A 22,228-nucleotide genomic window follows, 5' to 3' on the forward strand; every position below is an offset into this window, starting at 1 on the left:
CGCCTGGCCTCGGGCTGCAGGTCCGGCCGCCCATCCCGCAGATGCGGGTCCATCCTGGCTGGGACCGTGGCCCCTGGACTCGCCGCCCGGCCTCGCCCCCCCGCAGCCCCGCAAAGCGGCGCACAAAGTGGCTGCCAGGGGACCCGCCCGCGGAGGGCGTGCATGCACACCCGGACAAAACCCTCGGGCTCGTGTCAGCCAGAATCTGGAAGCACCTTCGGGAGAGCTCAGAAAGGGGGCGAACGGAGCTCTCTGGCCAGCTGCCCCGTGGCCAGGTGTCCACCACCGAGGGCGGCTCCCAGGGACAGCGGTGGAGGGCCAAGGGCGGCCGATCCCGGGGACGAGCACGAAGCTTCGGGAGGCCCCAGGAAGGTCACGTGAGGGGCCCGCGTGTCGCAGTGGACAGTTCCCTCTGCGGGGTCCCCGGGGAAGAGGCAGGTCCCCCAGAGGGAGGCTTTGGATGGAAGGGCACACGGTGACTGAGGGACGCTGCAGAGGGGCAAGTGGGCTCTGCAGTGGAGCCTGGGCTGCCACCAAGATGCACGGCTGACCATGCGGTCAGTGGTGCGAATCGAGGGGCCGATGTACGGAGGAGAGATCAGTTCAGGCTGGGACAGCCCCATGATCGTGTCCGAGATGGCCGCAGGCAGAGAGAGCCGGGGTGGCTGCGTGGGTCCCATCGTGAGGGGGCCACAGCGAGGTGACCGCCAGTCCGGCAGAATTGCAGGGGCGGTGGGCACGGGGAAGGCGGAGACCTGCCCTCGTCCCGCACCAGGACGGCTGCGGTCCCAAGGCCCGAGCCCCGGCGGGCACGGACCCCTTTGCGAATAAGAGCGTTAGACATCCCGTTCAGGGGTGTTACGTGGAAGAGGTGTGGGGAGGACCCGGGCAGCCCCGGGACGGAGGCCGCGAATGTGTTATGGGGTACCCACCAGCCACGGCCAGGAGGACTTCAGAGAGAGCCAGGCCTGTCACTTTGACACTCCTCGCCTCCAAAATCGAGAGGCAAAAAAATCCCTTTTGGGGAAGCGGATGTGGCTTGAGCAGTTGGGCGCCTGCCTACCACATGGGAGGTCCCGGGTTCAGGGGCCTCCCAAAGACGACACAATGAGATGACGCAACAATGGGGTGCCTCCCAAAGACACAATGAGATGACGCAACAATGAGGTGCCTCCCAAAGATGACACAGTGAGATGATGCAACAATGAGGTGCCTCCCAAAGACGTCACAATGAGATGACGCAACAAAGAGGCACAATGAGGAAACACAATTAGAGAAACAGCAAGCAGGGAGCGGAGGTGGCTCAAGCCATTAGGTGCCTCCCTCCCACATGGGAGGTCCTGGGTTTGAATCCCAGTGCCTCTTAAAAAGAAGACAAGCAGAGAGCTGAGCAGATACAAAACAAGGACGGCGAGTAAGGAAATAAATAAATGAAAATAAATCTTTTTAAAAATCCCAGTAGTTTAAGCCACACAGTCTGTAGTATTTGTTACAGCACTCTTGCAGACTGATACATCTGGCCGTGGGTGTGCACCTTTACATTGTCTTCCAAAGAGAGTACAAAACAAGCAACAACGTAGAGGGCAGTTGGTAAATATTCAACTCTGTCTGCTCTGAGTTTAATACAATTTATAAGACTACCATTGCAGGGGCAGATGAGTTCCCACAGAAAAGAATTCCAGCTACTTGCCCAGGTTTTACCCTGAACCAAGGAAAACAAACTTGTAGGATGAAATCACTGGAGCTTTCTCACCAACTGGTATATGAGCCTATTGCTTTTTCTTTTTTCCCTAGGAGGTACCAGGAATTGAACCTAGGACCTTATACACGGGAGGCAGGTGCCCAACCCGTGGGCTACATCTTCTCCCCATTGGAAGTTGGTTTTCTCATTCAACCCAGGACCTTGTACATGGGAAGCAGGTGCTCAACCACTGAGCTACATCCGCTCCCCAATGACAGTTGGTTTTTCCACTGGTTTGTTGTCGGTTGGTTTTAAGGGTGTATCGGGGAAGGAACCCCGGACCACGTACGTGGGAGGCAGGAGCTCAACCACTGAGCCACACCCACTCCAAGCCTGTTGCATTTTACGCTCAGCGGGTCAGACCCCGTCCGAGCAAGGCTGGGATCAGATTCTCCTCTCAGACACGCTTCGTCGGCATCTGCCTTCCTCGATGGCTGAGGGACAGAGGAAGATGGGGCCCCCGAAGGAGGGCTGCCGCCGGTGGGCTGCAGAGAAATGCAAAGTTGTCGGAGGGTAAGCACGAAGAAACGAGGAAGGAGTCGGTCCTAAAAGTCGGGGATGAGCAGCTACAGGGACGCGCCAAAAATCAGAGCAGTCCTCCATCAGAAACGCGAGCAGAAGGGACTTGGGCTCTTTGCACACCCAGCGCTGGAGATGGTTTAAAGCGGGGATTTCTTCACCTTCTTCGTTCCACTGTCCCTTTGCCAGGCAGGTCAAAACCACGGGCCCCTTAGCAAGTCCCCACTCCACTGTGTATTTATTACTAGGTCACACCTGCACCAACATGTCCCCGCAAGAATAACGGTTTTCTAGAATTTCAATTCCAGCTCACGGACCCCTGCTTAAGAACCCCTGACTTAAATTCTAGACATCCTGCCATAACTGATTTCTTGATAGAGTCTCAGGGAATTTTCTACTTCTCTGGGGTTTTCTAGGGTTAGCCCAAGTAGATCAAGAAGAACAGACGTAGCTCAGTGGTTGAGCACCTGCTTCCCACATACAAGGTCCTGAGTTCAATTCCCAGTACCTCCTAAACACACAAAAGAAGAGAAGGAGAACAAGGACATTCTCAGGGTTTTCTGCCTTTTTAGGGTTTTCTAGGGTTAACACAGTAGATTGAGAAGAAACATATTCTCAGGATTTTTTGTTCTAGGGTTTTCTCAGGTTAACTCAATAGATTAGGAAGAACAGATACCTTCTCAGGATTGTCTGCCTTTTTAGGGGTTTCTAGGGTGAACACAAGTAGATCAAGAAGAAAAACAACCTAGAGAATGTATTTCCTGCTTTTTTAGGGAGTCTATGGTTAACATAATAGATTAAGAAGAATAAATACATTCTCAAGATTTTTTGCCTTTTTAGGGAGTCCAGGGTTAATACAACACATTAAGAAGAAGTACATTCTCTGGATTTTCCACTTTTTTAGGGTTTTCTAGGGTTAACACAGTAGATTAAGAAGAAATACATTCTCTGGATTTTCTGCTTTTTTAGGGTTTTCTAACGTTAACACAATATAGTAAGAAATACATTCTCTGAATTTTCTTTTTAGGGAGTCTAGGTTAAAACAGTAGATTAAGAAGAAGAAATACATTCTCTGGATTTTCTGTCTTTTTAGGGAGTCTAGGGTTAAAACAGTAAATTAAGAAGAACAAATACATTCTCAAGATTTTCTGCCTTTTTAGGGTTTTCCAGGGTTAACACAGTAGATTAAGAAGAAATACGTTCTCAGGGTGTTCTGCTTTTTTAGGGTTTTCTAAGATTAACACAATAGATCAAAAAGGAATACATTCTCTGGATTTTCTGCTTTTTTTAGGGTTTTCTAAGGTTAACTCAATAGATTAAGAAAAACAAATACCTTCTCAGGATTGTCTGCCTTTTTAGGGGTTTCTAGAGAGAACACAGGTAGATCAAGAAGAAATGCAATCCAGAGAATGTATTTCCTGCTTTTTTAGGGTGTGTACAGTTAACATAATAGATTAAGAAGAATAAAATACATTAAGATTTTCTGCTTTTTCAGGGAGTCCAGGGTTAACACAATAGATGAAGAATAAATACATTCTCAGGATTTTCTGCCTTTTTAGGGTTTTTTAGGGTTAACACAGTAGATTAAGAAGAAATACATTCTCAGGATTTTCTGCCTTTTTAGGGTTTTCTAGGGTTCACACAAGTAGATTAGGAAGAAATACATTTTTCAACATTTTCTGCCTTTTTAGGAGTTTCCAGGGTTAACACAAGTAGATTAAGAAGAAATACAGTCTCAGGATTTTCTGCCTTTTTAGGGAGTCTAGTGTTAACACAATAGATTAAGAACAAATACATTCTCAGGGTTTTCTGCCTTTTCAGGGTTTTCTACGATTAACACAAGTCGTAGCACAAGAACAAATTCTAAGGATTTTCTGCTTTTTTAGGTCTTTCTGGGTTAACACAGTAGATGCAGAAGAAATACCTTCTCAGGATTTTCTGCCTTTTTAGGGGTTTCTAAGGTGAACACAGTAGATGAAGAAGAAATACATTCTCAGGATGTTCTGCTTCTTTAGGGAGTCTACGATGAACACGATAGATGAAGAATACTTCTCAGGATTTTCTGCCTTTTTTAGGGTTTTCCAGGGTCCACACAAGCAGAATAAGAACAGTCAAAGTGGCCCCAAAGCCCTTCCCACTCTGGCTTCACAGCAAACCTTCTCCACCCCGGGGAGCGGCTGGCCCCCGAAAGTGATTTCAGCAGTTTCAAAGAACGTGAGGCTTGTCGGATAACACCCCGCCCGCGGGCTCGGATAAACTAGGCAGAACGCAACCCAGCAGGACCCGGATCAGACAGGAACGCCTTTGCTTACTTAGAGACACCCCCTTTTTTACTAAGCCCTTCTGAGAAGCCAGCAGTACCACCCACCAGCTCTACAGTAAAAATAATAATATATATTACTGAATTTCAGTGACAGAAACGCTGCAAGTCTCAGCCATGGAAACAAAGAAGGACCCAAGTACAAGAGACGCAAGAAACCGCTTCCCCATCTGAGCTGAGCCAGGGATGACGGCGGAAAGGAGGGAAAACGAGAGCAAACATCCCAGGGGTCCAAGAAGTCTGCAAATGACGCCAAATCCCGTCTATCGCTTCTTTACGGCAAACCCTAAGAAGGGGGGTCTGTGCTCATAAATGCTTTTTCACCTTTAAGAGGGTCGAAGAAATCCAAAGGAGAACATTTCACGACACAAAATCCGTACGCAATGTTGGCGAAAAGTCTTTGGCTGCCACCAAGCCGGAAAGACGGAACTCCCTGGCCCTTCCTGAAAAAAGTGTGCAGACCCCCGTGTCTGAGCTGGGTGAAAGCTCCCCCTGTGAAACTCCACAAGGCTTGAAGGAGAAGAATCTGGGGAGGGACACACGAGACACTGCGTTGTCCTTGCAGTGGAAGACGGAGTTAGAAGTCACCGTGTCCAGAACAGGCGTGTGTGAGTTTACAGGAGGATACACAGAGTTTCCCTGATGCACTGGATGGAACACTCCAAAATAGTAAGAAATCACTCAAAAGAGAGGGGTCTGACTCAGCTAACATGGAGGTGAAGAAGGTCAACCACCACACCAGGGAGCCAAGAGTGCCTACAACTGCAAGCAGGAGAACTGCATCCAGCATCCAGGTGGAATCTAAGCCCCCTCTTGATATAGATGTGGAGTGGACACAACCAAGCCAAGGTCCACAGGATGGAGGAATAGAGTATGGATTAGAGTGGACTTACTGATATTCGATTCATGAACTATTGTGATTAGTAATGGAAGAAAATGTGGCATTGGTATGGAGAAAGTGGCCATGGTGGCTGCTGGGGTAGGGAATGGGAGGAAGAGATGAGATGTGGGGGCGTTTTTGGGACTTGCAGAGTTGTCCTGGGTGGTGCTGCAGGGACAGTTACTGGACATTGTATGTCCTCCCCTGGCCCACTGGGTGGACTGGGGAGAGTGTGGGCTATGGTGTGGACCATTGACCATGAGGTGCAGCAGTGCTCAGAGATGTATTCACCAAGTGCAATGAATGTCTCATGATGATGGAGCAGGTTGTTATGGGGGGAGGAGTGGGGTGAGGGGGGTGGGGGTATAGGGGGACCTCATATTTTTTTAACGTAATATTTAAAAAATGAATAAAGACCCAAAAAAGAGAAAAAAAAAAAGGAGAGGGGTCTGGGATAGACTTTAAAAACGCACATCTTACCACACTAAGGAAAGAGGTTGTCGATGTGGGAGGAATGGGGGGTGTGGGGAGTGGGATATATGGGAACCTCCTATATTTTCCTTTGTAACATTCTGTGTTATTGATGCATCTTTGTTAAAAAAGATGATTAAAAAATTAATTTTAAAGAGCACTCATCCGCAATTCCCACAGGTAGGAAAGAGGCTGCCTAAAAGGTGGCGCTTTTAGGGGGGCAGGATTCCAGGCTGGCCCAGCTCTGCTCCCCCTTTTTCTTTTTTCCCCCTCTGCTTCCTTCAACTCCACTCTCGTCAGCCACCCCCACCCAAACGCCCCAACTTTCTGCCTTCCACCATCTGCCCGTTTATTAAAAACCAACGTCAAAAAGCCTTATCGTTCTCCAGATTCTCTTTCCTTTCCTCCTCCAGACTGCTGTGAAAATAGTTAAAACGGGGCCCTTCTGCTGAGGAAAAAGGAAAAACAAAAACAGCTGAGAAATAGGGCTTTCCCTATTTTGCACAGCCACGCGTGCAAGAGAGCGAAAACCACTTCGGAGCAAGCGGGTCCCGTACCACATGGTGGACGTTCTCAGTGGCCACAAGGAAATTAATCTGGAAGTTGATTAACAGGAGTTTCCTCTCGGAGGAAAACGAACAACTTTGTGGAAACGCTTGTTAAGAAGCCTGAAGCCGGGCCTCCTTCAGCTCCCAAAGTTCATGTACGAAAACAAAGTTTCATCACCGCCATGCCAGACACAGGAGGCCAACGAGGAACGCACAGAAAGTGAAAAGCAGGTCAGATGGAGCATGCTGGAAATTTAAAAAGAAAAAGTAGGTCAGAGGTTGACTATCTGTCCTGACTTTCTAGCTGGGGCTCTTTGTATCTGAAGAGCATGGGGAAGTCAGAGAAAGGGAAGAGAGGAGGGAAAGAGGGAAGGGAGGGAGGGAAAAAATGAGAAAATAAAAGGAGAGGAAGGTGGGAAATTTACAGGCGAGGGCAGGGAGACAGGACTGAAGCACTTTAAAAAAAAAAGTCCCAGTTTCCAAACCGTTCACCTTGTCACCATTTCCCAGGGAAAGGAAATCCAGGGAAGGAAAAGGCAGGACTTGCCCTTGTTGGAGAAGTTACACCGGCCGAGGGCGTCATTTATTTAGATCTTACGACACAAAACAGCCCCCAACGTGCATCTTCTGCTGGATCGTTTCCAAGAACCAGATCGACTTCTGTAGAAAGCCTAAAAAAGTTTTCTTGAAACCAGCAGCCTTTCCCGGCTGGTGACGTTACACAAATAAAGAGCTCTTGAGACGGAAAGACATCAGACAAATGAGGGAGGAGCTAATTTATTTCTCGGGTTGCCCGGACGAGAACCCAATTCTGAAGCGATCGACAAGCAGCAGCACGAGCAATGGGCAGAAGTGGCTACCGGGGCTAAAATGAAAATGAAAAAGATGAGCAGCTTCTGGGAAAAGATACATTGTCACGATGCTTTCCAAAAGGAAACGATGTGCAGAAAGCTGAAAGGGCCGGGGCTACAAAATCAAGCCCAGGGGAGTGGAAACGTGTGCTGCCCGTCCTGGAGCAGGAAACCGACACCTGCCAAGCCACCGCGCTGCGCCCTCTCCCGCCGCCCTTTCACTGAGAACAAGGGCACAGCATCTGCCATCAGCCTGGGAATTCCAGCCTGGAGACAGAGCCCCAGGGAGGGGGGGTCTCCTTAAAAAAAAAGAAAGCGCTGGCCCCGTGGCTTTTTTTGTAGTTAATTTTCGAGAAGCGTCCAGCCCCCGGTTGGGGCTGAACCTGCGCCCTGCTCAAAGCCAACTGAAGTCACCGGCTGTTCTGGGGCGGTAACTCCGATTAAAAGTGCGGGTCAGGGGAGAAGGATGAGACCGTCCTTTCCAAACGACTCGCCTATGTTTTGGGGACGTTTCATGTTTCCCTGAAGAGGTGCCCCCTCCCAAATGGATCCTGGGGGGGAGGGTAGGCTTTTTTTAAATTAATTTTGCCCCCTCCCCTTTCCCTCCAGCGGGTACTGAGTTTAAAAGACCAGTCAAGAGTCCTTTCCCATAATAGACAGCAAATTGCACCTCTATCTGTGGGAATTTAGAGGCAGGAACACAAAGGAGAGGTGAAGAGAGAAATAGGAAAAAGAGAAAAGACCCTCGGGGCAGAGAAGGGACATTTTTCTGTCCCAAAACCGAGAGGTGGCTTAGAAAGACCCACTGAATTTCAGCAAGAGGATGAGACAGAAGATGTAACCCATGCACACCTCTTTTTTTTTTTGCTTCAGATATGTACATACAAGGGCAAACATCGTAGGCTTACTTTCCTTTCATTTTTCACCGTGTCTCTGAATTCTCAAGGGCATCTTTTATTATTTTTTTGCTGAATGTTTCCCGAATTGCCCAGGCAAGGACCCTTCTTGGGCTAAAACGTAAACACATATTCCTGTATCTGTGGATCCCTCAGGTTGAGCTCCCCGCCGGCCCCTGGGCTCGGGTCTTTCTCGAGCGAACGACTCAGGTGGGACGTGAGCTCCCCCCACCCCGGCTCTGCTTCTAACCGGGGGGCTTCGCCAGGACACGCATCTAGACGTCTTCCTCTGACTCCAAAATAAGGAGAGAGGACGCCCCGGCCCCGGCAGACAGCCGCGCCCTCTCCGCCGCTCTCTCCCCTTTTCATCCTTCTTCCACCGGTTCCGCGAGAAGCGAGCGACCGAGGGGCGCGCAGAAGGAGAATGGACAGCGGCCCCCTCCGTGCGCGTCCCCTACACGAACCCACCGTCCCTGATCCCGAAGAGGCCGCCCCCGAGGGCCACGGCGTCGCCCAGCGGGAAGCCCTGCTCCTGGTCGGCGCCCCACTCGCCCTCGTCCTCGTCCTGGGGCTCCCCGTCGGCCCCGCTCCTCGAGTTCTCGTACAGGAAGACCTGCTCGTCCACGTGGGCGGGCGCCAGCCGGTTCCTCTTGGCGCTCACCACGTTGGCCGAGGAGCCGAAGAGCCGCTCCGGGAAGACGCGCGTGGGGGCCACGCACCAGTACTTCTGCAGCACCTTGGGGAGCAGCGGGAAGAGGGCCTGGCGGTCCGACCACCACTTGAGGGGGTCCTCGTTGAGGCCCAGGACCTTCTGCGACTTGAAGTTGCTGAGCTCCTCCACCACCTGCGCGTGCCACTCCTCTTGGTCCTCCGCGCCGCCCGACTGGCAGAAGATCTGCGCCAGCATGCTGTTGATGACGCACGTGGGGGGCGGCGTGGGCGCCAGGGCGGGCTTCTTGGCCGGCGGCTCCTCGGGCGGCGGGAAGAGCTTGTCCTCGGGGGCCTGGAAGGCTCCGTCCTTGGTCTTGTCCAGCAGGCTCTTGGCCTCTTCCACCACACGGTTCTCCACTTGCTGCCGCTCGAAGGCAGACAAGAACGGCAGCTTCTTGTAGCGCGGGTCCAGAAAGGTGACGACGTTGAGGAACATGTCGATCTCGGGCGACTCCTGGTACGTGCCGGAGAGCTCCTTGGAGATGACCTCCTTGGCCATGCTGATCTCCTTGGGGTCCGTGTCCTTGGCGTTGAGCGTGCTGTTGAGGAGCATGTGCAGTAGGGGCTTGACCATGCTGATGGTGGGGTACCTGGAGGCGGAGAGCATCTCGGCCACCTGCTTGAAGGGCTGCAGGAGGTCCACCAGCCCCTCCACGGTGGCCCACTCGCCCGCCTCCAGCATCAGGTGGTGGTTGTTGCTGTCCTCCACCAGCACGGCGGCGATGACAAACTGCTGGTCCTTGAGGCGCTGCAGCATGGCGAGTGAGCTGCCCCACCCGGCCACGCGGTCACTCACCAGCATGCAGTGGCCGGCGCCCTGCTGCTTCTGCTTCTCGTAGAGCATGTACATGGCCACGGCTGACTGCTGGAAGTAGTCCACCAGTCGGCGGCACCGGACGAGGAGCGCGTTCAGCTGCGGCAGCTGGAATGCCCGCCGGATGCCCGCGTCGAACGTCCGCCCCAGGCATGGCATGTGCACCGGGACGTCCAGCAGCGAGCACGCCTTGACCACGTCCTTGGCGTGGTCGGTGGTGGCCCCGAAGACCTTGGCGCCGATGCCCCACTCGATGAACGCCTCGTAGAGGACGCGGGTGATGGCCTCCGCCGCGTTCTCCTCGGGCACCTCGAAGGTCTTGAGGCACCGCGAGCCGACCGAGAGGCAGCCGGCGGGTCCGGCGCCGAGGAAGTGGACGGTCAGCGTCACGTACGCGCGGTTCTGGTTATCGCTCCTCCAGGAGTCGGTGGAGATGCCGCACCAGGCGACGTCGGCGAGCTCCTTGAGGACCAGCTCGCGGACGGCGCCGTACTTCTCGGGGATGGCCTTGCTGCAGAAGAACTTGCGGCTGGGCAGCTCGTACCTGGGGTCTGCGGTCCTCAGCAGCGTCCTGAAGGTGGGCTCGTCCACGATGGACGCGGGGTACAGGCCCTCGCAGATGAGGCCGAGCACGGCGGCAGTCAGCTCCTGCTGCCTCTTGCCCTCGAAGCCGTGGCCGGGCTTGGGAGCCAGCGTGTCCTGTGCGGCCGCCTGCTGGGCCGACTCGGGCTTGAGCTTGGAGAAGGCGGTGGCGAAAGCCTCGCGCATCTGCTCCGTGTTGCTCTTGACGAACTCGCAGAACTCCTCAGGGTGGTTCTTCTCGAGGTGGTAGGAGAGGTTGGACGTGTTGCCCGAATAGGCGATCTGGGCCATGCAGATGCGGCAGTAGATCTTCTTCCACTGCAGGATGCATCCCTCTGCGTTGGTGTCGAAACCAAAGTACTTCCACACCTTGCTCTTGGCGCGGGGGTGGGCCACGAGCTTGAGGTCGGCGGCGGAGCCTTCCGGGGCCTTGCTGTCCATCGCGCTGCCGCCGGGGGCCTCCTGCCCGCTCGGCCTTCGCTCATGGGTGACGACCTGCTAGAAAGCAGCGAGACAAAACAGAGCGTCAGAGTGGGGACCCTGGGCACGGAGGCACCACAAGTCAGCGAGCCCTGGGACGCAGCCGTGTGACAAAGCAGCCCCGACGTCTGGCTCCGCTTTGAGGCAACTGGCGGAGGGGCCCGGTGCCCTAATTGGAATCTGTCCTGCCTTTTCAAAGCAGAGGGGGGGCGTCTTGCAAAGGAAGGCGTTAGGTGGCTCTTTCTTTCTGGTTATTGCAAAGCAGCAGATGGCAGAGGGATGGAAAAGGATGGTTATTTTTATAAGTACAGAAATTCTGACGGATGCTCCTTACAACTCTTAGGGCTCCACGGTCCGCCACGCACAACCAGGGAGGGGAGGTGAGTCGGCAATCCTCGCATTGCAGGAGCCCACGAGCAGGCATGCACGCACAATCACCTCCACGCCTCGGCCATGCCCGCTCTCTATAGCGCGCCAAAGTCACATCTGTGCGCCGGGCACCTCCCGCAGTCTTACGTTTTGGCAAGAAAGCGTTAGCACATTTTCAGACTTTACATTCAAAACAGCCACCGCTCCATGAGCGCAGGATGGGCTGTGACTCTATCTCCATCACAACGAATTTCTCAATGCCACAAGATCGCTTACTGGACCACAGAGGATCCCACCTGCACACGGAAACTCGTATTTGCTCTGCGCCGGCATAGAGGTTATTCGGCGCTCCAGGAGAGAGGAGATGTTGAGGACCAAGAAGCCAGCTGTGGCACAACTGGATGTCCCTTGGGGTCCCCAGTTCAGGGCCCCTGGGGGAGCTAAGGGCAGCTGGGCTCCCTTCATCAGCGTTCTTTACCGTGAACTAAAACGTTTTTGAAGACCAAACTAAAAACGAAGGAAAAGAAAGGATGTACACACTGAGGAAGCAATGAAAGAAAGCGCCTTGCCACTGTACATACAGGGCAACACCTATTACAATGACGAAAGACAAAACGTCAAAACCAAAGCTTTATAATAGTGATTTTTTAATACAATTTATTTTCACTTGATTTTCGTATTCCTAAATGAGTGTGCATTCTATTTCTAACCTTTAAACTCATCGCTCTATTTCAATTTCCTATTAATTGAATTGGACAACATAGAAGGCTTCATCGTTGAAATTTTGGACCACAAGGATGGCAGGGGACGCCCACAAGCTTTGATCCATTCTCTGGCACACAGGTGGCTAAACCTCGGGGTTTCCTCAGAGCTGGGGAGGCGTCCAGAGGAAGAAGGATGAAAACAGGAAAGGGACTGGAGTGTTTGCCTCAACCCCCTCCGCACAGGGGATGAGGGTCCCCGCACACCTCCCACAACCCTATGGGCAGCTATAGCCCACCAACAGGGAGGTTTTTAGGGGGCGCCCCACGGTGCCCCACCAGAAGGGAATTTAAGGGGCTCGGCGGTGCCGCGGGCAGAGGGTGGGCTGGAGGACCCACGTCTGCAAAGCAATTCTAGACTCGTCTTCTGTACTGAATTGACGAGCTGAGCCACGGACCCTCAGGATGCCAGGGGGAAAACCGAGAGGATCCTATATAACCAAGGCTTCCTGGAGAGGGAAAACGCCAAAGCCGCAGGTGCAAAGAAAGCAATCCAGGAGCGCCCTCTGCGCAATGCACCTGCTTTTCAGGTGCTGGCACGTCCCTGCTGCCTTGAGGACTCACCACAATTCAACCGGCAAGCAGCAGGACCCTGCTCTCGGCCGTCCGATGACGCTTTCCTTATGTCGTGTTTTGGGCTGGAAGGGTGGCAGGCATCCGGAGCGCAGCTCTCCATCCCTGACGCAGGAACTTCTTCCCGGAGGCGGGAACTCCCAGGAAGGCACCCGCTCCCCCTGCATAAATGCCCAAGATGGAGAATCCAGAGGACGTGGACTCGCAGAGGGGGAGGATTCCCCAAGGAGAGATGGATGTGCTAAGGGGGTTCCCTACACCAGGTTGAACGACAGGTGGACAAGGATGCCGGACGCGCTAAGAGGATGTTGGATGCGTCCATTGGAATGGCAGCTGGACAAGCACGTTGGACACACTAGGAGGGTTTCACACACCAAGTTGAACGGCGGCTGGACAAGGATGGTGGACGCGCTAAGAGGGTTTCACAGAATCCACTGGAATGGCAGTTGGACAAGGATGTTGGACACCCTAGGAGGGTTTCACACACCAAGTTGAACGGCGGCTGGACAAGGGTGCTAGGCACACTAGGACAGTTTTACATACTATAGCAGTTTGATATTATTGGTGAATTCCAAAAAGAAAAATCGGATTATGTTGGCAAACTGACCTTTTCCTCTAGGCATATTAGATTATATTGGATTCATGGGTTTACTTGATGAAGTAATTATGTAAACCTCTTGTGCTAGTAGGGTGTTGATTCCCTGCCCCTGGGTGGGTGGGGACTCACAGATAAAAGACATGGCCAAGGACACAGTTGAGGGGTTTCTGATGATTGAGTTTTGATGGTGGAGTTTGATGCTGAAGCCTTAAGCTGGAGCCCTGGGAAGTAAGCACACAGAGGAAAAAGAAGCAAGCACCAGGAAGGAGGAACCCTGAGCCCAGGAAGAAGCAAGCCCTGGAAAGAGAGGAATCCTGAACCCAGAGAGAAGCAAGACCCTGGAAGGGAGGAACCCAGGAAGCCTGAACCCTCACAGACGTCGGCAGCCATCTTGCTCCAACACGTGAAAATAGACTTTGGTGAAGGAAGTAACTCATGCTTTATGGCCTGGGATCTGTAAGCTCCTACCCCAAATAAATACCCTTTATAAAAACCAACCAATTCCTGGTTTTTTGCATCAGCACCTCTTTCTCTGGCTAATACACCAACTTGAACGGCAGGTGGTCAAGGACGATAAGCATTCACCTGTGCAGATTGCTTCACTTGGGGTCAAGAATAAAGAAGTTTTCTTCCAAGAAACTTTGTACCCCTCGTGGCCCGAGCACACCTTGAGACTGGTCCCTGAGAGCCCCCCAGTTCCAACTTCATACTCGTGAGGGGGGCTGGGTTCTCTTCACACGCGCCCACCCGCACAACAACGCCATACTCAGAACTCAGATGCAGAGGGGAGAGCAGAGCCGTCGTTCCCGAAGGCAGGGGAAAAAAAAAAAAAAAGAGCCGTCAACACGCAAAGCAGGGCCCGCTCTTCTCAACGTTTGATTTCTAGTTAAAAGGACAGGTTATTTGTCATAACGTGCATTGGGGTTGTTATTGCCACATTTAAACGAATCGTTGGCTCCATTCTAAATGTCTCCATTTTATCATCTACGGCGTCAGAGAGGTGCGGCTCTCAACCACATAAACGAAAGTGCCGTGGGGTCCGCGCTTTCAGAGACCCCAAAGAGACCCTGAAAGGAACGAGCTGGAAAGCCACATCGTCACCTCGCCAGGCTCCTCCGTCACGGGCCGGTGAGCACAGAGGTACAAAACCAGCAAGAACGAGCCGTGCATTTAACACTTCCTCTTTTGAAAACCCTTAGAGAAGGCCCAGAACTCAGCCTGCCAACTCACCAGGGGGCTGGGAGAAAGCACACAAAGTTTAGTGAGTCGGCACTTACAGGGAGCACATCAATAAACACTTTCAGACTACACTGAGAGCCGTGAAAATAGCAAATTCATCACTAATAATTAGATGTTAATGTGAGTACACACGTAAATTTTATCAGCATAAGCATAAACCTACAATTAAATATCAAACTGCAGAGAAAAAAAAACAAAAACAAAAGTACAGTGGCCCAAGCTTTAAAAACTCAGCTACCCTCCCCCTTTGAAAACAAAGAGCCCTAACAGAGTTCTTTAAGAGGCTCTGCTCTTTGCCGGCAAAATTCCCTCGTCCGGTACAGCATCAAGGCCGTTTTCCACACCAGAAAGCCTGCTCCTATTCAGATTTCAAGGAAAAATCTGCGCAGTGGCTCAACTGCTCACTTAAACACATCTTTCCTTTCCCCTCCTCTTCTAAACGTAGGGACCCATCAGAGAAATTTCTTTCCCAACAGGCAATCCCTTTTTGAAGGGCAAGCAGAGACGTGCTTTACACAGGGCGATCATTTCCTTCGGTTTTAGGCCAAGGATTGAGTTGCCGATGTCCCTTTTGCATACTAAACACGCTAATTAGAGGATGCATTTTTAAAACTCTGACAGAGACCACAATCTCATTGCGTGTGGCGGGTCCTTGGGATACAGAGGCAGCCAAGGATCTACTCGCTTACAAGAATTCCTAACCCACGGTCTCTATGAAGGCATTTCCGCTGACCGTCGTTCATTTCCAATTATCCTGTTTTGAAAGAAGTAATTTTAAGAAAACAGCAATTAAAAGTACTTTGCTTTAGCACTTCCTTTTCATGCCATGTAATTCAAATTAGGCAACATGCACACTCTATTTATTTCCCTTTTTAAAATTTCTAGGATCATACTTAATCTTGCAGTTCTAAGTAAATATACCAAGCACAAACCACGTGAACCGGGGAACGTGGCCCCTTTGTTAGTTTGTCTCAGTGACCTTTGCCCTGGGAAGAGGACAGAGTTGAAAGCCATGTGGTCAGTGGTTTAGTGCTGCCGTTTAGAAACCACTCAGAAAAAGGCAGAGGAAAGAGTGGCCCTTGCAGAGAAGTCACTAATATTCCATCATTATTTTTTTTAATCCTAAAAACAAAAAAGATAAAATTAAAAATTTAATTTTTTTAAAAAAATTTTTAATAAAATGTCCAACCTGCCAAGGAGTCGTTTTACTCCGGAGGAGCGCAAACTCGGAATACCGGTCTTTCTACAAAGTGATCCAATTCTGACATATTAATACGATTTGCTCGAGGACAGACCGGCTGCCACCGCAACTTGACCCAACAACCCCTTCGCTACAACCAACAAGTGGACAGTACGCAGCACGGATTTTTGGTGTGTAACAGGCATGTTCTCAAGACACGCAGTTTGCTTCTGTGGCTGCAGCCACACTGCCAAGTTTAAATCCGATTCTCGGTGTAAATATGCCTTTGGCGTGAGCACAGACATTCATTAGCAGGACCTGGGAGGAAAATTGCTTAGATAAACTCAATCTCCAGGTGCATCACCAGTTCATGGAGCCTCCAAAGAGTTATTCAACTCACAAAAGATTATTGATTTGAAAGGGTAAACGTTTGCCCCCATCCCCTACATCCCAGTGCTCAAAGTACCAATCTGTGCAAAACAGGTCCTTTTTAATCTTTAGAAGGAGCCAGGTACTAATTTTTTCTTACCAGTTCTATTCAGTTCTGATAGCAGTCAATCTGTTTCAAACACTCAAGTATACTCTACAAGGAAAGTGAAAGCTTAATTCACACAAAATTAAGGGATTAGTTTCCCTAGGTAGAGGTTGGGGGGAGAGGGAATCTAAACTATTTTCACAATAATTTTAAAATACAATTTTTCTGCGCTCACTGCCGCGCTCTCTGGAGGATCCAGGGGATTTTTTTTCCGAGGTCCCCTGCCTAAGCGGGACCCCACAACGCTGAAACCAGGAGCAGGCCCAGGATTCCGCTGTTTGGCCAGAATATCTGACATCAAAGCGCTTTGCAACACTCTGGAAACAAGGCCACACTTCCCTCCAAACGTTGTTTTTGGACAACAGCTTTCCCATTTTTTAAACGTTTGTTTTTCTGAATATCTACTAGGTGGGTTATTATTCCTTCTACATTTTCTCGTGCAGAAAGGCTGACAAGTTTACTGGGTTTAATTTCTCACCACGTCAAAAAAAAAAAAAAAAAAAAGGACAAATGCACCTCGGAAGCCCTGGATGCGAGAATAAACCAAGAAGTAGCCTGAGATCCGCTGTCTCGGAGAATGTTTTCAAAAGCCAGAGAAACAAAGTTGCTCTGGAGCGGAAGTGCCCTCCCCCTAAGACCTCCGGGGCTCCCTGGGGCCCAAGAGGCGACGCCCGGGACCCCTCCCGGGGCGCTCCGCGCGCCCCATCCGGGCAGGGCCGGTCCTTACCGATCCCGGGCTGGGGGCGAGGGTCCCGCGGACGCCCCCCCCGCCCCCCGCCAGGCCGAGGGGCCCGCGCGGCCGAGCGCTCACGGCTCAACCCCGGGGGTCCCGGGGAGGGGGTGGGGGCGGCCTGCTCCGGACGAGACCCCGGCCCACCGCGGTCAAGGGGGGCGGCGGGGCGGCGCTCGGAGCGCGCGCGCGCGGGGAGGGCCGGGGGCGGCCCAGGAGGAGGAGCCGCGCGCCCCTTGCCCCCCGGCGCCCCCCGCCCCTCCTTCCCGGGAGCCGCCAAGGTCACCCGGGGGCGGCGCCGCGCGCCTCCCCCCGCCCGGCCCCCTCCCCGCGCGCCCCCAGGCCGCCGCCCTCCCGGCTGCGCCCGCGCCCCGCGCCCCGCGCCCCGGCCCGCTGACCTGGCTCGGGGGGGCCCCCCGCGGCAGCGCCGCAGCAGCTGCGCCAGGACCACCGCGGCGCCCGCCACGTAGACCCGCAGGGCGGCCCGCGCCGCGGACAAAGGCGACATGGCGGCCCCGCGCCTCCGCCCGCGCCGGCCTCTGCGCCCCAGCCCGGCGGAAACGCGCAGCGACGCGGGCCGCCCCCGCCCCCCGCGCCGGGGCCGGGCCCCCCCACCCCCCCGGCGCCTGGCCGGCACCCCCCAGCGCCTGGGTCAGCCCCCCCCGCACATACTAGGTCCAACCCCCCCCCCGCCAGTGCCTGGGCCAAACCTCCCTCCCTCCCCGCACACACCAGGTCCAAACCCCCCCCCTCCCCGGCGCCTGGCCGGCACCCCCAGCGCCTGGGTCAGCCCCCCCCCCCCGCCAGTGCCTGGGCCAAACCTCCCTCCCTCCCCGCACACACCAGGTCCAAACCCCCCCCCTCCCCGGCGCCTGGGTCAGACCCCCCCCCCCCCGCACACACTAGGTCCAACCCACCCACCCCCCACCCCGCGCCAGGCCGGCACCCCCACCCCGCACACACCAGGCCCAACCCCCCCCCAACCAGGGCCAAAGCCCCAGCACCAGTGCTAAAGCCCCGGCACCTGGGCCAACTCCCCCGCCCCCCCCCCCATGCCGGGGTCAACACCCCCGGCACACATAGGTCCAAACGGCCCCCTTCCCCCCCGCCTCGCCCCTGCGCCTGGCGGCACGCCCCCACCGTCTGGGTCAATGCCCCCCCCACCCCACCCCCGCGCACACTAGGTCCAAACCCCCCCCTGGCGCCTGGCCAGCACCGCCCACCCCCCCCCACCGTGCCTGAGCCAAACCTCCCTCCCCGCACAGACCAGGTCCAAAACTCCTCCCCCGCCAGTACCCCCACACCGCACCGCGCCGCGCACAGACCAGGTCCAAATCCGGCCCCCCCCCCCCCCGCGCCTGGGCCAAACCTCCCAGCCCCAGTGTCAAAGCCCCCAGCACCTGGGCCAACCCCCCAGTACCTAGGCCAAAGCCCTCCCCCGCGCCAGGGCCGCGCCCCAAGCGCAGGGGTCAATGAACCCCCCAGCACCTGGGCCAAACCCCTCCCCCAAGCAGGACCAACCCCCCCTCCCCGCGCTTGGGCCAAACCCCCCCTCCACCCCCGCGCTTGGGCCAAACCGACCCCCCTGCCCCCCACCCGTACCAGGGACAACCCCACCCCGCGCCCGGGTCAGGGGGGCACCTGGGCCAAACCCCCAGGACCTAGGCCAAATTAAACCACCCCCACCCCCGCCCCGCGCGCACCAGGGCTGGGCCCCCAAGCGCAAGGGTCAGTGTCCCCCTCCCCCCGCGCCTGGGCCAAAAAACCCCCCCTCCGCACACACCAGGTCCAACCGCCCCCCCTCCAGGCGCCTGGCCAGCACTCCCCCAGCGCCTGGGCCAACCCCCCCCCCCAACAGACCAGATCCAAACATCCCCCCAACCAGGGACAACCCCCCCCACCCCACCCCCGCCCAGTACCTGGTCCCAAACCACTCCCCACTCTCCTGAGCCAAGGGCCCCCCCCCCCGCCAAACCCCCCAATACCTAGGCCAAATCCCTCCCCCGGCGCCAGGGCCGCGCCCCCAAGTGCAAGGGCCAATGCAAACCCCCTATTCTCCCCCCCCCTCCTGGGCCAAGACCCCCTAGGCGCATGGCCGGCACCCACCCCCAGGCCACCCCCACGCACAAGGGACAACTCCCCCCACGCCAGGGCCAAACCCACCCTCAACCAGGGCCACCCTCTCCACCCCCCACCCCGTGCCTGGGCCAAACCCCCTCCCCCGCCCCCTCCCGCGCCCCCCCCTCACCATGACCAACCCCCTGCGCCTGAGCCAACCCCCCCCAGCACCTGGGCCAACCCCCCAAAGTAGGGCCAACCCTCCCTTCCCAGCGCCACACTCCCAGTCCCCGGGCCGCCCACACCCCCACCCCAGGGCTAACCAAAGCCAGGGCCGGCCCCCCTCCTAGCGCCAGGGTGGACCCCCCAGGCCCAGGGCCCCTGCTCCCCTCAGGGCACCACCACCCACCTCCTCCGTGCCCCCGCCCCTCCCCCAGGGCCACCGCCCCGTCCATCTCCAGGCTGGCGCGGCCCCAAGGGGCTCTGCGGACACCCCCAGCCCTGCTGGGACCCCCAAGCCTGCCTCTGGGACTCCAAGACTCCCACTGGGAGCAGCCGAGGCACAGCCAGGACACCAGTGGGGACGCCCACAGGGATCCCCAGACGCCGAGCAGAGCCGCCAGGTGCCCCCTCAGAATACAGAGGAGTGACCAGACCTCCGCCGTCAGCCAGGCGACCCCGCGGAACCCCAGGACAGCTGCGGGGAGCCCCACGCAGATCCACGCGGTGACCCCAGACCCTCCACCACGCCGGGACCCCAGACCTGCCACACCCCTCGGAGTCCACAGACAGCCCCGCCCACGCTCCCAGGACAGTGAGAGACCCACTGGGACCCTCCCCCAGTCCCGCAGGGAGCCCTTCCCATGAGACCCATCCCCCCACCCCTGCAGGCACCCCCTTAGACCCTTGCCAGGGTCCCCCAAAGGATTGGGTACCCTCACCCAGACCCCATCAATCCCAGGTCCCCCTTGGACCCCCGCCGAGCCCCCCATCACCCCGACACCTACCAGGACCATGCATGGACCCTCCTCCCCCAACCCTTGCCCCTGGCCATCCCCCTCCTGGACCCCGGGCCCCCACCCAAATGCCCTCTGGGAGCCTCCACCTCCCTGGGGAACACTTTCCTGCACCCAGTCACACACAAACCCTCCAGACCCCCCATCGAAATCCACAAAAGTCCACGCAGACCCCACCGGAACCCGCTACCCCAGGAGGTACCCTCAAAACTCTCGGCAGAGACCCTAACTTCCACCCAGCGGCTGTATCCACAAACCAACCAGACACCCCTAGAACTGTCCTGCCCCCCGGGACCCCGCCCAGCAGTAGGACTACCTGCCAGCTCAGGGCTGCACCCGTCCAAATCCAGCTTGGGGTGGGCACCAGTGCCAGGTGGGTGGGAGACCCAGAGCCGCCTTTGGTGGCCTTCAGAGCGCAACCCCTTCCTTCGCATGAGGGTAACTGAGGCAAGAAAGCCTGTCGAGGATCCCATACCAAGACCAGGGCTTGGGCTGGCCCAGGTGTGTCCAGGTGCACCTGCTAGGGGCTTCGGGGAAAGTCAAAGTAGCCGCCACTCCTCTTCCCACCAGGAAGGGGCTCTGGGGAGCCCCACATAGATGCAGGTGTCCAAGTCGAAGCAGTCAGGGTGCATCTTATTCTGGCCCACCATGTCCCTCCACCATGGGATGGGTGGGATTGCTGGTGGGTCGGTTGTCAAAAAGCAATGCAGGTAAAAGGATGGGGTCCAGACTCCAAGACCCCCTCCCCTCGCCGCTGTCCTCCAAGTGTCTGTGCTTTAATGCTATCCTTAGAGAACTGAGGTCTTCTCCAGGTGCTTCCAGCCAAGTGAGTGACCCCAGCGAGGCCTCCCTGTATTTTTTTTATTTATTTCTCTCCCCTTCCCTCCGCCCCGCACCCCAGTTGTCTGCTCTGTGTCCATTTGCTGCATGTTCTTCTTTGGCCCCTTCTGTTGTTGTCAGCGGCACGGGAATCTGTGTTTCTTTTTGTTGCGTCATCTTGTTGTGCCAGCTCTCCGTGTGTGTGGCACCATTCCTGGGCAGACTGCACTCTCTTTCACGCTGGGCGGCTCTCCTTACAGGGCGCACTCCTTGCGCGTGGGGCTCCCCTACGCAGGGGACACCCCTGCGTGGCAGGACACTCCTTGCGCGCATGAGCACTGCACATGGGCCAGCTCCACACGGGTCAAGGAGGCCCGGGGTTTGAACCGGGGACCTCCCATGTGGTAGACGGACGCCCTAACCACTGGGCCAAGTCCGCTTCCCCAGGTCTGCCTTTACCATGGTGGGTGCTGAATTCCACGTCTCTTTGGATCCAATTGCTGCCCTGAAAATCAGTACAGATTTAGCAGCTTTCATTGCCGCAATGTATTGCCAGGGTTGCCTGCTTGAGTTTCTTCACCAGGTGTAGTCGAAGGTGTTGACTGAACTGGAGTCTTACCTGGACCGTCCAGGAAGAACCCGCTTCCAAGCTCAGTCAGGTCTTTGGCCAAATCCACTTGGTTGCATTTCTAGTGCTAAGGTCCCATTTCCTTTCTGGCTCTTAACTGGGGAGTCTGCCCTGGCCTTTCAAAGGATGGCCCTTGCAGGTCTGTGCACCCCTGAGCTAGCAATGCCCAGCCGAGCCCTCTCCCGCTTTGAATCTGGCTGCCTCTCCCGCCATATTTCTCTGCCTCAAACCAGAGAACGTTCTCTGCTTTTCCAGGGTCAGTGCTTAGATTGGACCCACCCAGGTAGTCCACGGTTATCTCCCTGTGTTAAGGCCCATCACCCTAATTGTATCTGCTTAGCCCCTTGTGCCACGTAAGGGTTTGTATTCACAGGTTCCAGGGAATTCAATGGTGGACACGTCAGGAGGGAGTGGACAATATTTGGCCAACTGCACAATGATCCAGGATCCTTTCCACTCAGAGATTTTATGATTCTACCACTAAAGGTTGAATTCCCCTAGACTCAAAGAGGCAAGGGCTTGAGCTGGGAAATCTCCTGGGAGTAGCTTAGGGGACATGGGACCTTCTGGTGGAGACCCATTAGGGTGAGAGAGAAAGACTCATCCAGTGTCAAGATGGCGCCATGTCATTAGGAGCCTTCTGGTCGACCCGGTCAATCTCTCTCCATGTGGTACCAAAGACCCAATGCAAGGGGTCCCTGATATTCTTAGGGGCCCACAGAAAAGTCTAAGTTTCAAGGGAAAAAAGAGGCTATAATAATAATAATAATGAATATAAATCATGAATGCAGACTAAAACATGCTTAGCTTTATATGGGAGGCGTTATAAACTCTAACCGTTGATTCTTTGTTTGTGGTAATTATGCTATTTAAAGTCCCTATGATCATAGAATTAGCAAATACTGAACT

The 22,228-nt window shown here is 55.1% G+C and overlaps 2 protein-coding genes across 5 annotated transcripts in view; both read right to left on the reverse strand.

The window, feature by feature from the left end:
* Positions 1-17,335, reverse strand: part of DHRSX (dehydrogenase/reductase X-linked) — a 212,012-nt gene extending 194,677 nt beyond the window's left edge. Inside the window, exon 1 of the mRNA XM_058292186.2 lies at positions 17,212-17,335. Within this exon, the coding sequence (XP_058148169.1) occupies positions 17,212-17,306 (95 nt within the window). The 5' untranslated portion in view covers positions 17,307-17,335. The remainder of the gene's footprint in view (positions 1-17,211) is intronic.
* LOC101415200 (E3 SUMO-protein ligase ZBED1) lies at positions 1,442-17,356 on the reverse strand. 4 transcript variants are annotated; one of them, XM_058292181.2, is made up of 2 exons: positions 17,197-17,349; positions 1,442-10,828 (listed from the first exon to the last, which is right to left on the reverse strand). In XM_058292181.2, exon 2 carries the CDS (start codon positions 10,772-10,774, stop codon positions 8,681-8,683), a length of 2,094 nt encoding a protein of 697 aa, XP_058148164.1. In that variant the 5' UTR covers positions 10,775-10,828; positions 17,197-17,349; the 3' UTR covers positions 1,442-8,680. The 4 variants fall into 4 exon arrangements, with proteins under 4 accessions (XP_058148164.1, XP_058148162.1, XP_058148163.1 ...); XM_058292179.2 differs by having other exon boundaries at positions 2,997-10,831; positions 17,197-17,356; XM_058292180.2 differs by lacking the exon at positions 17,197-17,349 and adding an exon at positions 12,508-12,677 and having other exon boundaries at positions 2,997-10,828.
* Between the last annotated feature and the right edge of the window lie 4,872 nt (positions 17,357-22,228).

The sequence above is a fragment of the Dasypus novemcinctus genome, chromosome X (genome assembly GCF_030445035.2).
Source record: "Dasypus novemcinctus isolate mDasNov1 chromosome X, mDasNov1.1.hap2, whole genome shotgun sequence".
Classification (NCBI taxonomy): Eukaryota; Metazoa; Chordata; class Mammalia; order Cingulata; family Dasypodidae; genus Dasypus; species Dasypus novemcinctus.

Coding starts and splice junctions, on each gene's coding strand:
- LOC101415200 (XM_058292181.2), bottom strand. CDS start 10,774: ATGGACAGCAAGGCCCCGGAAGGCTCCGCCGCCGACCTCAAGCTCGTG.